General features: G+C 41.5%; 2 protein-coding genes across 2 annotated transcripts in view; both read left to right on the plus strand.

Annotated features, from left to right (window-relative positions):
* The first annotated feature begins 2,611 nt into the window (after positions 1-2,611).
* On the plus strand, positions 2,612-10,515 carry LOC148825445 (antigen WC1.1-like). The gene is made up of 9 exons (XM_088926314.1): positions 2,612-2,615; positions 2,820-3,053; positions 4,517-4,804; positions 5,245-5,559; positions 5,974-6,288; positions 7,551-7,757; positions 7,906-8,004; positions 8,815-9,129; positions 10,181-10,515. The coding sequence occupies exons 1-9, from the start codon at positions 2,612-2,614 to the stop codon at positions 10,513-10,515; spliced, it is 2,112 nt and encodes a 703-aa protein (XP_088782440.1).
* Positions 10,516-10,538: 23 nt separating this feature from the next.
* Positions 10,539-19,547, plus strand: part of LOC148825446 (scavenger receptor cysteine-rich type 1 protein M130-like) — a 305,154-nt gene continuing 296,145 nt past the window's right edge. Inside the window, exons 1-3 of the mRNA XM_088926315.1 lie at positions 10,539-10,548; positions 11,186-11,239; positions 11,414-11,719. Of these exons, the coding sequence (XP_088782441.1) occupies positions 10,539-10,548; positions 11,186-11,239; positions 11,414-11,719 (370 nt within the window). The remainder of the gene's footprint in view (positions 10,549-11,185; positions 11,240-11,413; positions 11,720-19,547) is intronic.

The raw sequence follows: 19,547 nt of genomic DNA on the forward strand, positions 1-19,547 counted from the left end.
CAAAAGTTTTCTTTAGTTGTAAAATTCCATATTAATATTCCATATTAAGCACATTTAAACATGCACAGTAGAGAGATCACAGGGTTTTACCGCGCATTCTGAATGGCTACATCTGTATATTCATTGTTCCAATTTAGTTGTGCAACTTTTATCCAACCAGTCCTTTGTTACAGTATCTTTACAAACCATGCATATTTTTCTTGCTACAGTGCCTTGCGAAAGTATTCGGCCCCCTTGAACTTTTCAACCTTTTGCCACATTTCAGGCTTCAAACATAAAGATATAATTTTTTTATTTTATGTGAAGAATCACCAACAAGTGGGACACAATTGTGAAGTGGAACGAAATCTATTGGATTTTTGAAACTTTTTTAACTAATAAAAAAATGAAAAGTGGGGCGTGCAAAATTATTCGGCCCCCTTGCGTTAATACTTTGTAGAGCCACCTTTTGCTGCGATTACAGCTGCAAGTCGCTTGGGGTATGTCTCTATCAGTTTTGCACATCGAGAGACTGAAATTCTTGCCCATTCTTCCTTGCAAAACAGCTCGAGCTCAGTGAGGTTGGATGGAGAGCGTTTGTGAACAGCAGTTTTCAGCTCTTTCCACAGATTCTCGATTGGATTCAGGTCTGGACTTTGACTTGGCCATTCAAACACCTGGATACGTTTATTTGTGAACCATTCCTTTGTAGATTTTGCTGTATGTTTGGGATCATTGTCTTGTTGGAAGATAAATCTCCGTCCCAGTTTCAGGTCTTTTGCAGACTCCAACAGGTTTTCATCCAGAATGGTCCTGTATTTGGCTGCATCCATCTTCCCCTCAATTTTAACCATCTTCCCTGTCCCTGCTGAAGAAAAGCAGGCCCAAACCATGATGCTGCCACCACCATGTTTGACAGTGGGGATGGTGTGTTGAGGGTGATGAGCTGTGTTGCTTTTACGCCAAACATATCGTTTTGCATTGTGGCCAAAAAGTTCGATTTTGGTTTCATCTGACCAGAGCACCTTCTTCCACATGTTTGGGGTGTCTCCCAGGTGGCTTGTGGCAAACTTTAGACGAGACTTTTTATGGATATCTTTGAGAAATGGCTTTCTTCTTGCCACTCTTCCATAAAGGCCAGATTTGTGCAGTGTAAGACTGATTGTTGTCCTATGGACAGACTCTCCCACCTCAGCTGTAGTTCTCTGCAGTTCATCCAGAGTGATCATGGGCCTCTTGGCTGCATCTCTGATCAGTCTTCTCCTTGTCTGAGCTGAAAGTTTAGAGGGACGGCCAGGTCTTGGTAGATTTGCAGTGGTCTGATACTCCTTCCATTTCAAGATGATCGCTTGCACAGTGCTCCTTGGGATGTTTGAAGCTTGGGAAATCTTTTTGTATCCAAATCCGGCTTTAAACTTCTCCACAACAGTATTACGGACCTGCCTGGTGTGTTCTTTGGTCTTCATGATGCTCTCTGCGCTTTCAACAGAACCTTGAGACTATCACAGAGCAGGTGCATTTATACAGAGACTTGATTACACACAGGTGGATTCTATTTATCACCATCAGTCATTTAGGACAACATTGGATCATTCAGAGATCCTCGCTGAACTTCTGGAGTGAGTTTGCTGCACTGAAAGTAAAGGGGCCGAATAATTTTGCACGCCCCACTTTTCATTTTTTTATTAGTTAAAAAAGTTTCAAAAATCCAATAGATTTCGTTCCACTTCACAATTGTGTCCCACTTGTTGGTGATTCTTCACATAAAATAAAAAATTTATATCTTTATGTTTGAAGCCTGAAATGTGGCAAAAGGTTGAAAAGTTCAAGGGGGCCGAATACTTTCGCAAGGCACTGTAAATGAATTTACTAAACTTCCTTTTACTTTATAACACTATAAATGTCTCACGTTGCCTTCAAGTGTTCATGACAGCAGGAGGCTCTGGAGTGATACCAGTGCCTATTGGTATCATCATCATCTCCTGTATTGTTGGGATACAAACACAGTTAACCCTGGTAATCCTGTAGGGAATTTGGTTTAGATTCTGAAGTCAAAATGTTATTGTTTTTTTCCCTCTTTCTATATTCCTGATATCTTTATTGCTCTATACATTCCAGACTGGAAATCCAGAAGCATGGAGAAGAGTGTGTTTCTCATCCTGCTGTTCTCATGTCAGTGTTTTCTGCTACATATCTTGATCTCCGTTATTTGTTTATTAACTTTAAATAATAGTTTAAAAATAATGATTATTTATTTAAATACATAATAAGTATAGTATTAAATTATATAAATACAGAATACATTATTTAAAATTAATTATTAATTACTTAAAAATATCTTTCCCTTCATACAATATATATAATATTGTTAGATAATAAAGAGATACAAACAACAGCCAACACGAAGGTTATAAGCAGGAAGATTAGAATTACTAGGCAATGAAAAAGCACTAACGCCATTAATGGACAGCCATCTGTAGCTGGAAAAGATTATGACAATACACCAAACAATGTGTTTGTGAAGAACACATTAAACAAACAGATATCAGATATCAAATTTCTTTCTGTGGAAGGCAAATATAAAGCCCATTGACATGACTCAGTATTAGTTCAGGTGTGTAGCTGCGTCAGCATGCGTAGGCTGCAAAGTAACAAGTAATAGGTTTATTCCATGCTGACAAGAGAAGAAATAAAACACAGTATTAGAAAGAAAACAATCAGTATTAGACAAGTGGAAAAGCTGATTTCTGCCATGCACCAACCTTATCCACTGATGTCATCCTGACTTTTGTGTGGCTGCAATGCTTATCTGAATCTCTCTGTGTGTTGTGTGTTTCCAGGGCTCCTTAAATTCTCCTTGTGTCGCACACGTCAGTATCACTTTGTGAGCACACCTCTGAATTGGACCGATGCTCAGCGTTATTGCAGAGACAAGTATATTGACCTGGCCTCCATCCAAAGCAGGGAAAAGCTAGACAGGCTTCTCAGCAATGCAGACACAGTATTCCAGGCCTGGATAGGACTATATGTAGAATGGCAGTGGTCCCTGACAGGCAATGATTTCTACAGTGAGGGTGAGGCTAGGTTCCGCAACTGGCGTAGTGGGGAACCAAACAATCACCAGTCAAAGAATGAAGATTGTGCAGTGATGGATAGTCAAGGTACATGGAGTGATAGGCCCTGCAGTTACACCAAATACTTCATCTGCTATCAAGGTAACCACCCCTGTCTCTTTTTAATTACTAACACCTTAAAAATGATTAATGTTTCACACAGCTGTAGTCATGGTTGACTCGTCCTCTGTCACAAAATATTTCCTTATTTAATTACACATTCAAATTCAATCCAGGTTACCTGTCACAGAGAGCTGAGAGTTTCCTGGCTGACAAATCACACTTTCCCATTACCAGTGTTGGTCCATGTGAGAAACAGGAGCTTGTTAACAGGAGCTGTTATAAGACCAGGTAGGAGGGAGTCTGTGTCTAGACTCCAGGCTGGAAGGAGGAAGAGTGAGTTTTTATCATGAATGGATTGGGCTGGGTTATAGACCTGAAGGACAAAGCGAGTGAGGCCTGACAAAAAATGGTCCTGGAACTGGACCTCAAGGAGTGTGCATTGCATGTTAGTGTGACAGTGCATTTTCCTCCCACAGAGAAGAGAGAGGAGTCTAGTTGACACCGGTTGAGTCCTAAAGACTCTCTCTGTCTTGACATCAGCAGCCAGCTGAGAGATCACAGAGTGTGTGAGAGAGAAAACAACAAATCACCTGATTATTGAGCTGTCAGCCAAACACGATGAGCAGAGAGAAATAAGGATAGGCAAAGTTACTAATTTCTTAGTGAAAAAAATGGTGCTTGATGCAGAGTAAGAGCTCTAGAGCTGAGTTCATGTGAAGACTGGGACTTGGTGGCATGGACTAGTCTAATTGGAGAGTCAATTGAAAACCTGGCTGTGAGTAGTGATTAGTAAAGTGTAGATCAAGTATTTCTCAACACAAAGTTAATGGGGTTGACTATTCTAGTGCCTGATGACTAATGAAGACAGAAAGTGAAGAGTTGTTGGCTTGTGTGACTAGAATCAAGTGAATAACAACGAAGGAGAAAGATTACCACATGGTCTTCCCTGACAGGGTGACAGGCTGGCCATGTTGGAATTAGGGATGTGCTCGTTTCAGCTATTGTCACAGAGTTTCCAAATGATGCTCGGGACAGAAAGACAGCAACTTGTACTTGGGAACCTGCTTGACAATACTAATATATCCAACTCGTGCACCACACACTTTTTGTCACCTGGTTACACTTGAAATAATTGGCTTCATTACAGTGGGACAATAACTTGACAGATGAAGAGTTAACCATGACAGCATCTGCATAAACCTCTACTTTTGTAAGGATTTAAGAAATAAAGTTTAAGGGTACTGAAAAAAAATTATCTAAGAAACAAAATAAGAAATTATTTTTGCAACTATATTTTTAAACAAAAATACTACATATAATTAAAAAAACATAATATTTTCATATTCCCTTTGTATATTCAGATAAAACAGTTGATGCAGTGACATACATTCTGATCCGGGAACTAAGAAGCTGGCCTCAGGCTCAGAGATTCTGTAGAGAGAGGCACACAGACCTGGTCAGTGTGAGGAGCCAGAGGGAGAATGAGAAGATCAAAGATACAGCGAGGGGCAATGAGGTGTGGATTGGCCTCTACAGGGGGAACTGGAAATGGTCAGATGAGGGGAGCTTTTCATTCCAGAACTGGGACACAGGTGAACCCAACAATGGCAGAGGAACTCAAAATTGTGCTGCTGTGTACCTACAGGACAGTAAAAGGGGAAAATGGGATGATATTTTTTGCAGTGTCCGAGCTCCATTCATATGCTATGATGGTGAGTTGAACACACTTCTGCTGAGACTCTCAAATAGATTCAGTTCACCCGATAACACAATAACAAATTAATCTCATAACATATCAGTCATCTCATCACACAGCTCCTGAGTCACCAACACTCCTCAGCTCTGCACTCTCCAAAACACCTCTTCTCATCACTTAACAACACACCTCCCTTCATCACCAACCAACACTTCCCCTCCTCACACACCAACACACTACACTTCCTCACATAGGAATTTTAACTAATTTCCATAGATCTAAAAGCTCACCTGATCTGTCACAGCTTTATATCTCAATAGTTACTCTATCTTGTTTAATCCTCCTTCAGTTGTAAAGTGTTCATTATAGTTCTGTTTCTGCTTGTAAATACAGATCTTTACAGAGTGAGGCTGGTGGATGGCAGTGATCCCTGCTCAGGGCGCATTGAGGTTATGCCTGATCTGACCTGGGGCACAGTGTGTGAGAATGACTTTGACTGGCAGGGCGCAGAGGTCATCTGTAGACAAGAGAATTGTGGGATTCCCAAAGCTGTCTTGGGCGGAGCTTACTTTGGAGAGGGGCAGGGTCCTGTCTGGTCAGAAAAGATCCAATGCCAGGGCAATGAAACCCACCTGACCTTCTGTCAAACCTCCACCAGACAGCACCAGAACTGCACCCACAAAAATGATGTGAGCGTTGTTTGTTCAGGTGAGAGCATCAGTTCACACTTTCTCAAAAAAATAAAAATATTTTGTGGGGCCAATAGGAGTTTTGTGACTGCAAGGTTTTGTGCTAGCTGGAGTTTTCCCTATTAAAAATTATAATTTGGTCCCAGTGTTTCTGATTAATTTTGCTTGGAGATCAGTGGAGAAACCCTAGAATTAGAGCACATGAGTAGTGGTGAGGCTTAACACATGACCTGTTTTTGAAAAGGTAAAACCAGTCTCTCCAAATTCCAACTTACACTATAGGAACACTGATTTGTACAATCATTGTTTGAGTTTTTGAAATTTCCAGTTTGGAAATAAGAGTGTGGTCAGCACAGGAGAAGGCAGGCTAATTTACCAACTCCTTTCCCTCACAAGGAGTCTCAATCCTCCTCCTGTTGTTTCTCCTGTGCAGGATACACAGGGTTCAGGCTGATGAATGGCTCAGACACCTGCTCTGGCCGAGTGGAGTTGCAGTATGACGGCGAGTGGGGGACAGTGTGTGACCAGTACTGGGACCTGAGAGACGCCAGTGTTCTCTGCCGGCAGCTGGGCTGTGGGGTGGCTGTAGCAGTTCCAGGACAGGCCTGGTTTGGACACAGAGAGGGCTCAGTGTGGAAAGATCATTTCCTCTGTGATGGCAGCGAGGCTCACTTATCTCTGTGTGCAACATTTGCCCTGGGGGGGGCTATGTGCTCTCACAGGAATGATGCAGGGCTTGTTTGCTCTGGTGAGTTTGGAGGAAGGTGGCAAAAAGAGATACATTTATAAAGGTGGCTAGTCCCAGGGTTTATAAAGGTAAATTGTGATGCTGTGGGGGCGTAGTCATCACTGGTCATGAAAAATAGACAGATAAAAATACACAGACACACCCCAAAACTGATATTCAGTCTGGTTTGTTTATCACCAGAAAATAAACAAAAATAAACCTAGTTCTTGTTCAAGCTCCTAACTGTCTTTGTGTTTTCCCTCAACTCAACTCAAAAAGCCAAGCTTATTGGTGTGTTTAATTGTCTTTTCTGTACTTTGTGACACTGTTATTATGAAGAAAGCAGACCTTTTCTATTGGCCATGTTCATGCTTGATAGTTGATAGCAGCTGATCCCTGCTGGCTAACAATATTTTTGTGTGCTGGTATTCACTCTCTGCCATCTTGGTATGAGCAAATGCCTGTGTAAAATGGATGATGCTTTGGGTAAAGTACCATCCTTCAAGGATTACACCCCTTGTGGCATCACAGGAGTAACTGCCTTTTCACAGGCTAGGGGGTCAACACCTTGAGAGGAGGTAGAGAGCCAATGTGTAGTCGCTCAAAAATTAGGGTTCTTCACTAAGGTTAAATAGGGGGTGTGGTAATGATCAAGAGAAAACTTTAGAAAAAATTCTCTACATGTTTTATACATAAAAAGAGTGCCTGACCTGTATACCTGTAACAGCGTGGTTCTAGGACAAATTAGTTCACATAAGAATGTAATGTAGGGGTCTCAATTAGAAGCTCAGGTGGTGCTGATGATAGATGAGGATGCTGATGATAGTGACAATCAGGGAGAGAGAAATAATTTAGAGGCCTGCCTTGGTGGTGTTAGGGCCCCTCTAGTGGTGAACAGGGGAGGATTCCTTCCACTGTGTCATTCAATATACTAAAATATCTCAAATACTTTGTATCAAAAAGATCTTTAAAATCACAATTTGGATCATGACAATAAAGCTTAGCTTTTATTTTTTTAAAGAGGACTTGTATTTATTCGGATAAATTCTTGAATATATAGTCCTCACTCTACACAACTGAATTAATTGTCAGAAAAAATAGAAGCAAAATATATACTACAACTTGGGAAATATCTAACATGGGTTTTCCAGAAAAAGGAAATATTGTGTTTTCTCCCACATGTTGTGATGTGTGCTACCACAAGATAATTTCTGCAAAAGTGTAAGAATTAAGAGAATAAATACTTTTTCTGGACATTTTTATCTCAGGGCCTGTACTTGCAGCCCAGGATGTCCGGCTAACTGGAGGAAGGAGTCACTGTGAAGGCAGGGTGGAGGTTCAATACAACAGGACTTGGAAGACCATTCTCATGGACTCTTGGGGCTACAAAGAGGCTTCTGTAGTATGCAGACAGCTGGGCTGTGGCTCTGTAGTGCAAGTCTATAACTCCTCTCTGTATGGGACAGGCGACAGTGCTCTGTGTCTGACAGGTATTCAGTGCTCTGTAGTATAAGTCTATAACTCCTCTCTGTATGGGACAGTGACAGTGCTGTGTGTCTGACAGGTATTCAGTGCTCTGTAGTATAAGTCTATAACTCCTCTCTGTATGGGACAGTGACAGTGCTGTGTGTCTGACAGGTATTCAGTGCTCTGGGGATGAGTCTCACCTGGTGAACTGCAGTTCTCCACAGACAGTCAGCTGCAGCCCTGGACAGGAAGTGGCCCTGCTCTGCTCTAGTGAGTGCTAAGCTTCTTGTTCATTAGCAATTTAGAGCTGTAGGTGAGAACAGTTTAATCAATACACTTTGAAATGGCTTGAGAATGTGAATGTTGGTTTAAATCATCCAAATATCTGATATCCCATTTAATAAACATTACTTATGAACTTGCAGTATTGAGAGGAAGAGGCAAATTGTTTTCTAGAAGCTGTGTCATGCACTAATATTCAGGGTCATCAAATTATTTTCCAAATTGGACTGTAGAACTGGACTGGATCTCAGTTGTTTAGCATTTACAGTATACAAATCAGTGCACATGAGGCTTTGTGTGTAAAATCCCTCCTTTACAAATCATCAGTTTCTTCAAGGTGATGGAAATAAAAAGTTGATAAATTATTAAACCAATTAATAACAAATGAGATTTAATTTTTACTGTCCCTTTTTTGTGTTTATTGAATAAATTCAGTTTTCTTTCCACTCAGTGATGCAACTGTTTCATAACTTCTAGCCTTTGTTACATTCTATTTTTTTTTTTATTAAAGGTATGTTTTTCACAGATGTTAATATTTCACCCAAATACACACCCGGCAGTATAAAAAACCATCATTCCTTCCCAAGTAGATAGAAATTATATTTGTAATTTACCGTTTTCATGCAATTTTAATTTTATTATTATTAACTCTAATACTAGAAAGAAAGGTATTATTGCTAATACTGTCTGTTCCTCTTAGACCATAACTCTTAGCAAATTGTGTCCCTCTAGAGGTCATATTCACATCTTAGTAGTAGGCAGACCTCTGACCCCTGACCTCTGACTCTCTGCTCCTAGACCAGCTGTCCCTCAGGCTTGTTGGAGAAGGAGGTGACTGTGCTGGGTGGCTGGAGGTTTATCACAATGGCTCCTGGGGGACAGTCTGCGATGACTCCTGGGACCTGGCAGACTCTCAGGTGGTGTGCAGGCAGCTCCAGTGTGGGACGGCCCTCAGTGCCCCAGTGCCGGCCTCCTTCAGCCAGGGAACTGGACCCATCTGGCTGGATGAGGTGGGCTGTCTGGGGAACGAGTCGTCTCTGTGGGAGTGTCCCTCAGCAGGGTGGGGATGGCATGACTGTGGACACAAGGAGGATGTGAGAATCCTGTGTTCAGGTAAGAGGGCTATATTTTTTATGTTTTGAAATCTGTGCAAAGAAGTAATAAATAAAAAAATAAAATTGTGTAAAAGAATAAATTGTTATTACATGTTTTTAGTCTTTAAAAAATATACATATCCCTTTTAGGGATCAAAGTTAAAAGAACTGAAGTTTAATAGGCTGTGATGGGAGGAAATGTCTATGAGTTAGAAAATATCCCTGTTCCTCAACATAGGGAGTTTGGATAGAATTCAAAAACCCATCTCAAATACCATAAGAGATTTCCAAAAAAAATGATTGAGCATGCAAAAAAATGTAGCACAATGTGTGGAGGTTAGATAACACTAAATGTGGATATTTGGTCTAAATACAAAGCACAGATCCAACATACCCCAGTAAACACTACCAACCAGTCAAGCATGGCAGTGTTGCTTCTCTTCAGCAGGGACTAGGAAATCATTAAGACCATAGGAAAAATGGACAGAGCCAAGTACAAACAAATACTAGAGGAAAAATGAAAAAAAGCTTAAGATTTAAAACTGGAGCAAAAATTTAAATTTCATTTGGGCCTCAGAAAAACAGACTGAAGCTTCTGGGGCTGAGGAGGTGGAGAGTAATGTGTGAAAGTGGACTCTTGGTCAATATGGAGCCTACAGTGCTGACAGGAGTGAGTGGGGAGACAAAGAATATCAGATGATGGAGGCAATCTTGGCACAGACTCACTCTGGAGATCATTTATATTTGGTGTCAGTGCTAAGTGACATATATGTATATATGGATTGGATATCAACAATTGATTGTGCCACTTGATGAAATAAATCACCGACATGTAGACTATGAGAACTTAAAATATTATTAAAATATTATATTTTTATATTTGCCATTATTTTCACAGGTGTGAAAATGTTGATCCATAAAAATGAAAAAAAAATGCTTCAGATCAGACCTAAATATGAAATATATTGTAGAGCAATATTGTTTTTGAGAATTTTAACTGTTGTATTAAAATAAGGTTAAGCTGTTTATGTAAGAGTGATTTCTTTCTCGGTTTCTCACTTTCTTCCCAGAGCACAAGCAGCTGAGGCTGTCTGCAGGTTGTTCAGGACAGGCAGAGGTTTACTACAATGGCACCTGGGGCAGCATCTGTGCCAATGGCATGACAGACACCACAGCTGCAGTGATCTGTAAACAGCTTGGCTGTGGAGACAAGGGCACCATCAGAGAGACAAACTCCAGGCTGAGCCCAGATCCCAAATGGCTGGACTTTGTCTCCTGTCGCAAACACGACTCCACCCTGTGGCAGTGTCCCTCCTCCCCCTGGGGTCAGAATGAGTGTGAAGACCGGGAAGTGGCTGAGATCACCTGCTCAGGTAAAAAGATCTCATGCTTTTCTCTGTCATAAAAGAAGTCTGTATTGATTCTTCCATGCTAGAACGTATATGAACTGTGTGGAATGAGAGGCTAATGAGGGAGTGGAATAAAGGCTTTGCAATTCAAAGAACATGTTAAGAATTTAATAAACAATTTTGCCTTCTGCTTTAATAATTCATCAAAAGCAGACTTCAATAAATCATCTCTCCATCCATCCATTTTCTAATCACTTCTTCCAATTTATAGTCATACGGGAGCTGTAGCCTATCCAGGGTCAAGAAATCATGATGAACAAATTAACCACAAAGAAGAATTAACCTCATAGAAGTCATATGTCATATTGAATAGTAATATGTTGTCTCCCTGTGGTCTTCATGTGATCTTATACGGTGTGTTTTTGTACTGCTTATTGACAATCATCAACCCATGGCTTAATTACCTAGGTATACCAAGTTAAAATTTGAAATTATTTTTGATCAGGGGATCCTCCACATCTCAACTAGAAGTGTTTACTCTGCCAGATATCACAAAAGTGTATCTAAAAAAGAAACACTTCCTAGTCACCTATAGCTGTAACAAAACTTTCAGTCTAAATGTGTGTGTCAGCAGCAGTTAAAATAACTGAAGTGTTATAAAAGGTCTTGTCAGGTACAGTTTCCAGGTCTCCATTCTGCAGCCTCAACAAAATCCTGTTTTTTCAGCCTCCAGCACCCACAGGCCCTGTTCTGAGGACCCCACTCAGCAGCACTGCACAGGTTAGTTTACAGCCACTGTGACCCCAGAAGCGTAATCATCTCAGCATAGGATGATTCAATCAAATGTTGCAAAGCAAACACTCCCCATGATTAACCAACAGGCACCGCTCCTTTAAGGTCTGCATCCAATCAGATCTCTGAGGTTCTTACATTGTTCTGGTTTTTCATCATCAGAGGCTCTGCGCCTGGCTGGAGGCACTAACTGCTCTGGCCGGGTGGAGCTGCGGTACGAGGGCTCCTGGGGGACAGTCTGTGACGACTCCTGGGACCTGCAGGATGCCCAGGTGGTCTGCAGACAGCTGGGCTGTGGGGACGCAGTGAGTGCAGCAATAGAGGCCTCATTCGGACCAGGGAGTGGCGCCATCTGGCTGGATGAGGTGAACTGCAGGGGCAGTGAGCTTCACCTGTGGGACTGCTGTCACTCCAGACTGAATCAGAGTGACTGTCGGCACAAGGAGGATGCAGGGGTTACCTGTACGGGTGAGATTGGAGGGATGGAGGATTTTCAATACATTACAAACAGGGATTCTTTTCTCTGCAGGAGTTTCGTGTTCTGCAATGTCATTTCCTTTATTTCATGATCATTATAAGCAGGGGCAACATTCAGCTCTTGTTAAGCCAATTAACTTAGTTGCAGGAAGTGATTCAAGCCCAGGCCTATCTAGGTTCTCCTGCATTGATCCCCATGTGTGAATTCTCTTGACTTCTCTGACAAATTTAAAGGGATTTAAATCTGGACAGACAGCTACATGCTTGATTTCTCTAAAACAAGCTTTTCTTTTCTCTTTCCCAGGTTTGACAACTACAACAGTTACAGCAGCTAATCCAGCAGCAACAACAAGTAAATTACAAGGCTTTCCTGTTCCAAATCATCCTTATTCTCCAAACATCTACTTCTTCACAAATGCAGTGCAGAAACCTTTTCTCTCTCTTCTTGGCATGACACTAACAGTTTTACTGGTCTGGTGGAGGGGGTGGGTTGACCTTCTGTTGGGGTCGTCTGATCTAAGCTTCAAGGGTTTGTATTCAACCAACACTACATCTCTCCTTCTGAGTTCTTCTCCTTTCCTGGCTTTACCAGGGGTCACTAAATCACCCAGACAGCCAAAGCAGGAGGCAGGAGTCTGGACTGTCCCGGCTGTGATCTTCTTCCCGTTGGGAGCTCTGGTCTTTGTGCTGCTGGTCCTGCTACTCGGGCAGCTGCTGCAGAACAGGAAACTGCGTAAAGGTAAGGAGTGAGTCCAATTGTGAAATCCTTGAGAAGAGAATCCTGAAATGGTGTTTGTGTTTATTACACATGTAAAAGTAACTGTACATGCAAGCCTGAGTTATTACATCAGTTTATTTTCAACTGTATATCTTAATAATCAAAGAATACTAAACCTCAATGAGAAAGAATCTATTCACATTTCATTTCAAACTAAATAGCACCCTAACAAGTTGAGAGAATCTTTCCAGGTGAGGTAAGGAAGTCATAGACTCCAAACAGGGTGTCCAGACCTGTGCAGCAGCAACAGGTTTACATTGATCTATTCAGAATTCAGCTCTGATCTATTCAGACTTTCACAAAAGACATGTGTGCTGTCTTTCACAGAGCTTTTACATGACAATAAATGGTGATCCAGGGATTCTTTGTGGGATTTCAGTTTGGGAAGATGACAGCTCAAGCTTATGGGGCTTTGGGTTTTGCTGCAGTGTGTGGTTCTTCTAAAGTTCACTTCATTCTGTGCTGCTCTGCTGCTCTTGGGTGTTCTTATGTTTTCATTTGCTGAAATGTTATTTAAGGTCCCTTTTCTTGGTCAGAGTCTTCTATGTGTGCTCACTATGTACACATTGAAAAGTTCTTCACCATACCAAATTAGGACAACTGATGGTGTCCTCTTTTCCTTTGTTTCTGAAATGGCTACTTAATTGCTTGACTATGGACTAGGCTGCTTTCTTGTATTCACATCGTGATCCTTGAGAATATTCTCTTCTGCCCTACATACAGTATGTAATGTGCATGATACACAAATAAGAATTTTAAGGAGCAACAAAGGTCTTCCAATAAGATACAAAAAGAAGGAACTTAACCTGACAAATATTTGTTTGCAGTTCATCACATTGAATTTGTGTTATGATGAGGCCTGCTGGTGCTGAAAGCTGTGTCACACAGGCAGGCAGGGAATCCAGTTGTATTTTCCGGAGGCTGAAGGAACTGAGGAAGATGAACAGGAACTGGAAAAAACAGGACCAGGCAGGGCAAGAAGCCACTGCAACAGTGCTGGCCAGTTCCAGGTCTTAGGTCTTAGATCTCAGGGTCCGGGGTCTCTTGGGTGTGAGGTTCAATGCTAGCATGTCTCTAGGAGCAGCTCAGTTATCTCAGTGACAGAGCACCTTTCCAGTGGCGTTTCAGGGATTTTATAAAAAATGCTGTGTTTGATCAATGGGTAGACCGAGTGGCTGATTGATAGGATGACAGACTTATTTACAGATGGCCAGAGTGTATTTGAATAGGAGCCTCAGGAGAAATGTGATAATTCATGGGAAATCTATGGTGTCCCGGGACAGCCATAGTCTCTAAGCTGCTGTCGGTCTGGTTGCAACAGTGTGCAGCTATGCAGTGACAACTGGTTTTGTCTCCCCTCTGTTAAAAACACCTATAAGAAAATATGACAAAAAATTAAATGTTTGTAAGATTTACATAATTCTATGTGTCCCCTTGTCTGTTCTTTCCAAAGTTTTAGCTGAAGCAGAGATCGAACCCATGAATGTCTACCAAGAAATTCCATTCAAACTGACTGTAGAGGGGGCCCACTGTGCCCCTGTGAGAGGTGAGTTGACACACACACTGGCCCTGAGCCATGACAGCATCCCCTCTTGTACAAGAGACAGGAGAGCACACTGTTGCACACTCAATACTAAAGTCTTGAGTGTGCAACAATACCTGTGTATTCACAGGTTGTCATTACCGACTCCGTGAAACAACTGGATGTGCTTTCTCAGATAGCAATGGATGCACAGCAATCTGCTATAAAAAAAACATTTTGATTTCACACCTCAGAGCAATAAGTGAAATTACCCTTAGGGACACTGTACCTGGGGAAAGATAAAAACTTACAGATGCAGCCATTCAAAATGCGCGGTAAAAACCCGCGGTACAGTAACCTACCCACAAGCCACCGCAGGGCACCGCGGTAAGTGATTGGCTGGCCAAAATGACCGACAGGGGCACTCGTGGTGCATTGGTTGGTAGTGCAAAGATTTAATCATTTAATGTCTTTACTGTGCACATTTTAATCCGCTTAGTTTTGAATATTTATATGGATTTTACCACTAAAGGGAAATTTTAGTAGCTGAGCATAAAAAGAAGAGGAGCATAACGCATCTGAAGGTCATAAACGATATTAATTTAGGAACATAAACATTACTGTATGTATGTAAACTGTACTGTGTATGGCTGGTCTTGGTAGTTTAAAGAAAAAATACACACCAGTCTTCCATTTCTCCCTAAACATTTTAAGCATGAAAGTTTTATGAAACGGTACCCAAATATGCGATTGCTGTATAGAATGAATTTTAATTTTAAAAAATTATTTAACACGAACATTAAGCTGTTTACATCTTCCGCCTGAGAACAGTCACCCGTTGCTACCCAATGCAGAAACACAGCCACTAACTAGCAAAGAGAGGACATTAGCTACCCAATATGATAAAGAAATAAATTATTATTTTGTTTATTTCTTTTGCACATTTATTTGAACATTTCCATCGATTGTACAAGCACTTGGAAACTGTCCAATCCCTAGTTCATCAGGCATTTTACCGGTCTGGCGCCGGTCTGTGTCTTCCAGGATATAATGCCAGCGAACTCTTGTTTTTATGTCCACTATAACAGACAATCTCCTTTGCTTTTAACCGAGCGTTTAATAATTTCCTAAAATGAAAATGATTTACTTTATTTCCCTCACGGGATCAATAAAAGTATCTATCATCTGTCTAAACTATGGGACAGAATTCTGGGGTCTCCCCATACCAGAGATTATGGTAGGGCTTCAGAATGGTGATTGGCTGACACCACCTGACACCCCTCTGATTGGAGAAAAAAGACGTGCTGGTTTGCTATACATACTGTACCAGGAAGAGGATTTCTTTCCATTCAAAACGTGTATTTTAAAAGTTTAAGAAGTAAAAACCTTACAGCGTACACAGATTTCTAAACTGATCAGGATCGTTATCTTTGTCTTATGCATAATAATGTTCACCGCTCTGTCCAGCAAATTAATAATAAACTTTATTTTATATAGCGTTTTAAACGAATAAGTAATTAGATTGCTCATAAACCTAATCACTTGCTTTTTCTTTTTATTTAGGCTCAGATTTCAACTATAGATCGTATTATTAATAACCATAATAACAACCAACCAACAAAAACAACCATATAAACATAATACCAACCAAAAACATAGATAACAACCACAATACAAAATCAAATATATCAAACCATTTTACTCTCGCAAAGTCCTCCAATTATCATAATCCCGCCCCTTATGCAAAACCAAACCTTCCTCCCATCCCAGTTTATCCTGTTTATCATAAATAAAATCCACCTCAATTTTCAACATAAAGCATTACACAAAATCAATACCTCAACACTCCATACTCAACAACGATAATTCACAAACAGCCAGAACATGTAACTACACATTCCCAAACAGACCTAATTTCCATAGCCCCGCCCCCTATGCAAAACCAACATCCCTCCCCTGTTCTCTCTCTCCCCTGGCGGTTGTAATTGTTTTTATTTTCAAATAAATTTTAGCAAAGTCATGTATTTTAAAAATCTTAGGATTTTTATATTTATGTCTTTATTTAGTGGTTTCATTAGTGACAAAGGCTAAACTTTCTTGGAAAAATGTCTTTTATGTAAACCATGTTTGCTATTAATTCATTCAGGGCTAAAATATGTTCATTGTCTTCTAATGAAAGAAGGGTTCCTTTCGCCGTAGTCGGGTTGAAATTAGAAGCTTGCCACGCCTGGACTGTTACACCAACGCATTAGCATGTTAAAGCGATTTCATTGAGGAGCCTAGCCTTTAACTAGTAAGTACTGTACTTACTGGGTTTTTGAGGGGGGGGGGGGAGGTGTCTTTCGCTGGAAATCTCGCCTCCTACTTTGAAAATACCCGTGAAACCGGTTCAATTCGTCACAGCCAGCACTCCTGCAGAGAGGGGGGTTGTACTTGCAGTGTATACAGTACACGCGTTATGCTCTTCGTTAATGTCTAAGCCGGAACATATCATTATATCTCATTTTGTATTTCTTAAAAAAAAATCGTTTTCCCAGCCTAACAGTATTGTTTTTAACCTGTAAAGCGCTTTGAGGAGCCACCTTTAAAGGCGCCATATACAATAAAGTTCATTATTATTACTATTGTAAATTTGCTGGACAGAGAGGTGAACATTATTACACAGAAGACAAAGATAGCGATTTACGTTGCATTGTGTATCGTGCTGCTTTAATACAGTTTTAAATAATTAAAAGTCTAAACAGTATCAGCTTTATTTATGGGTTTTAAATAAAGGTGATTTAAACGCGATTTAAATCAATATAAATGTTTATATTGTAACGCATAGGTGACTATTCATTGTTATTAAAATGACTTGAATTCGATCATGTTGTGATATTTAGAAATATACATTTGTTTGGTGCGAGTGAAGTTTTATTTAATCTCTGAGCCATACTGATTCTTCTGGAAGCCAGTTTCCGCCAGGGAGTAAAAAAAAAAACACACTATGGTATTCTCTCCGATGCAGTGCAGTTAAAAACATACCTCTGATGCTGCTCCTAAATGAATATCGTTTATGACCATCAGAAGCTTTATGCTCCTTTTCTTTTTTCCAGTGGATTGAACAGGGAGAGGCATTTCATGATGTACTTTTCACTGATGAAACAACAGTGGCTCTGGAACAGTTTTCAACCATGTCGTTTTATAAAAAGGGGAGATATGTACACGTTACTGAAGCTAAAAGTTTAGCCTTTGTCACTAATGTAACCACTAAATAAAGACATATAGAAATCCCTACGTTACAGACTGTATATGGCTGGTATTGGTAGTTTAAAGAAAAAATACACACCAGTATTCCACTTTCTCCCTAAACATTTTAAGCATCAGAGTCTTACATGTGGTTATTTCGGAAACGTTTGTACGTGCTCCTTCTGACCATGTTACTGTTTACTGTTACTGACCATATTAAGTTTAAGTGCCTGTGGGCACTTTTCCTGTCCGTGGGGGGTGGACCGTCTTTCATTAGAAGGTTAGTCTGTTCTACTCTGAGAATGTAGAGGGGGTGGAAAGTGCCCGCGGTCATTTAATTAGTATTAAAATTCGCACTGATTCCCTTGCGAAGATACGGACATAGGAATATTTGTGCGTGGTCAAAAAATGGCATAAAAACGACAAAGTGAAGGCTGTGAAAACATTCACAATGTACTTTATACATAAAGCAAATATATCCCCCCCCTCTCAATTCAATTCAAGCTGCTTTATTAGCATGACAGATGGGTACAATCAGTGTTGGGTATTTACTTTGCTTTGAGATGCCACTTTTAAAGGTGATATATAAAATCAAGGCTTTAACTTGCTTTAACTCCGCAAGTCTGAGTTCTTGTGTCTGTTCTATCCGAACCCGAAAGTATTACAATATGTATCTTTATAGCAGGTGGTGTACAGCTTTTTAGTATAGATTACACTTTTCTAAAATGTATTTAAAAAATTAAAACGATTACAATCTAATCTTTCCACGTTTGATCCCAAAATAAATCTAAACGGGGAGAAAGCTATGCTGAAAGTTTATTAAGATACTTAGAAGACAAAGATATCAATTTATGTTGCATTTGTCTGATTGTGAATCAAAAAACACATATATTTAAACCCGCATTTGCGATTTAAATCAAAACGTTATTTAAATCAATATAAATGTTTATATTGTAACGCCTAGGTGACTATTCATTGTTATTAAAATGACTTAAATTCGATAATGTTGTGATATTTAGAAATATAAATTTGTTTGGTGCGAGTGAGGTTTTATTTAATCTCTGACTCAGTGATGGCCTGGCATGGTGAGGTGCGCTGGCAGCTATGTGGTGTTACGCAGTGGTGGCCTGACACGGTGAGGTGCCCTGGCAGCTGTATGATGCAGTGGTGGCCTGGCACGGTGAGGTGCGCTTGCAGCTATGTGACGCAGTGGTGGCCTGGCACGGTGAGGTGCGCTGGCAGCTGTGTGATGCAGTGGTGGCCTGGCATGGTGAGGTGCGCTGACAGCTGTGTGGTGTGGCGCAGTTGTGGCCTGGCACGGTGAAGTGCGCTGGCAGCTGTGTGATGCAGTGGTGGCCGGGCACGGTGAGGTGCGCTGGCAGGTGGGTGATGCAGTGGTGGTCGGGGATGTAGAGGTGCACTGGCAGCTGTGTGTTGTGACGCAGTGGTGGCCTGGCACGGTGAGGTGCGCTGGCAGCTATGTGATGCAGTGGTGGCCTGGCATGGTGAGGTGCGCTGACAGCTGTGTGGTGTGGCGCAGTTGTGGCCTGGCACGGTGAAGTGCGCTGGCAGCTGTGTGATGCAGTGGTGGCCGGGCACGGTGAGGTGCGCTGGCAGGTGGGTGATGCAGTGGTGGCCTGGCACCGTGAGGTGCGCTGGCAGCTGTGTGGTGTGACGCAGTGGTTGCCTGGCACGGTGAAGTGCGCTGGCAGCTGTGTGGTGTGACGCAGTGGTGGCCTGGTACGGTGAGGTGCGCTGGCAGCTGTGTGGTGTGACGCAGTGGTGGCCTGGCACGGTGAAGTGCGCTGGCAGCTGTGTGGTGTGACGCAGTGGTGGCCTGGTACGGTGAGGTGCGCTGGCAGCTGTGTGGTGTGACGCAGTGGTGGCCTGGCACGGTGAGGTGCGCTGGCATATAATGAATATATTCATGTGCATCCAACACACAGTTCAACGCTAGCAACTACACAAAATCTAAAATATGAGCTCTACTTGCCACTTACAATACCAACAGTACCAGCTAACTTTAGTAGTGACATTTTCATGGATCTTTTTAACAATAAAATTTACAACATCAGACTTCAGACACAATTAAACAGGCCTCAAAAAAGTCTGGTACAAACATTTTCAGCATGGTGAAACATGGTGAACATTTCCACCACTGCGTCACACCACACTGCTGCCAGCGCACCTCACCGTGCCAGGCCACCACTGCATCACCCAGCTGCCAGCGCACCTCACCGTGCCAGGCCACCACTGCATCACACAGCTGCCAGCGCACCTCACCGTGCCAG

Source organism: Atractosteus spatula, chromosome 10 (genome assembly GCF_055471065.1).
Source record: "Atractosteus spatula isolate fAtrSpa1 chromosome 10, fAtrSpa1.hap1, whole genome shotgun sequence".
NCBI lineage: Eukaryota > Metazoa > Chordata > Actinopteri > Semionotiformes > Lepisosteidae > Atractosteus > Atractosteus spatula.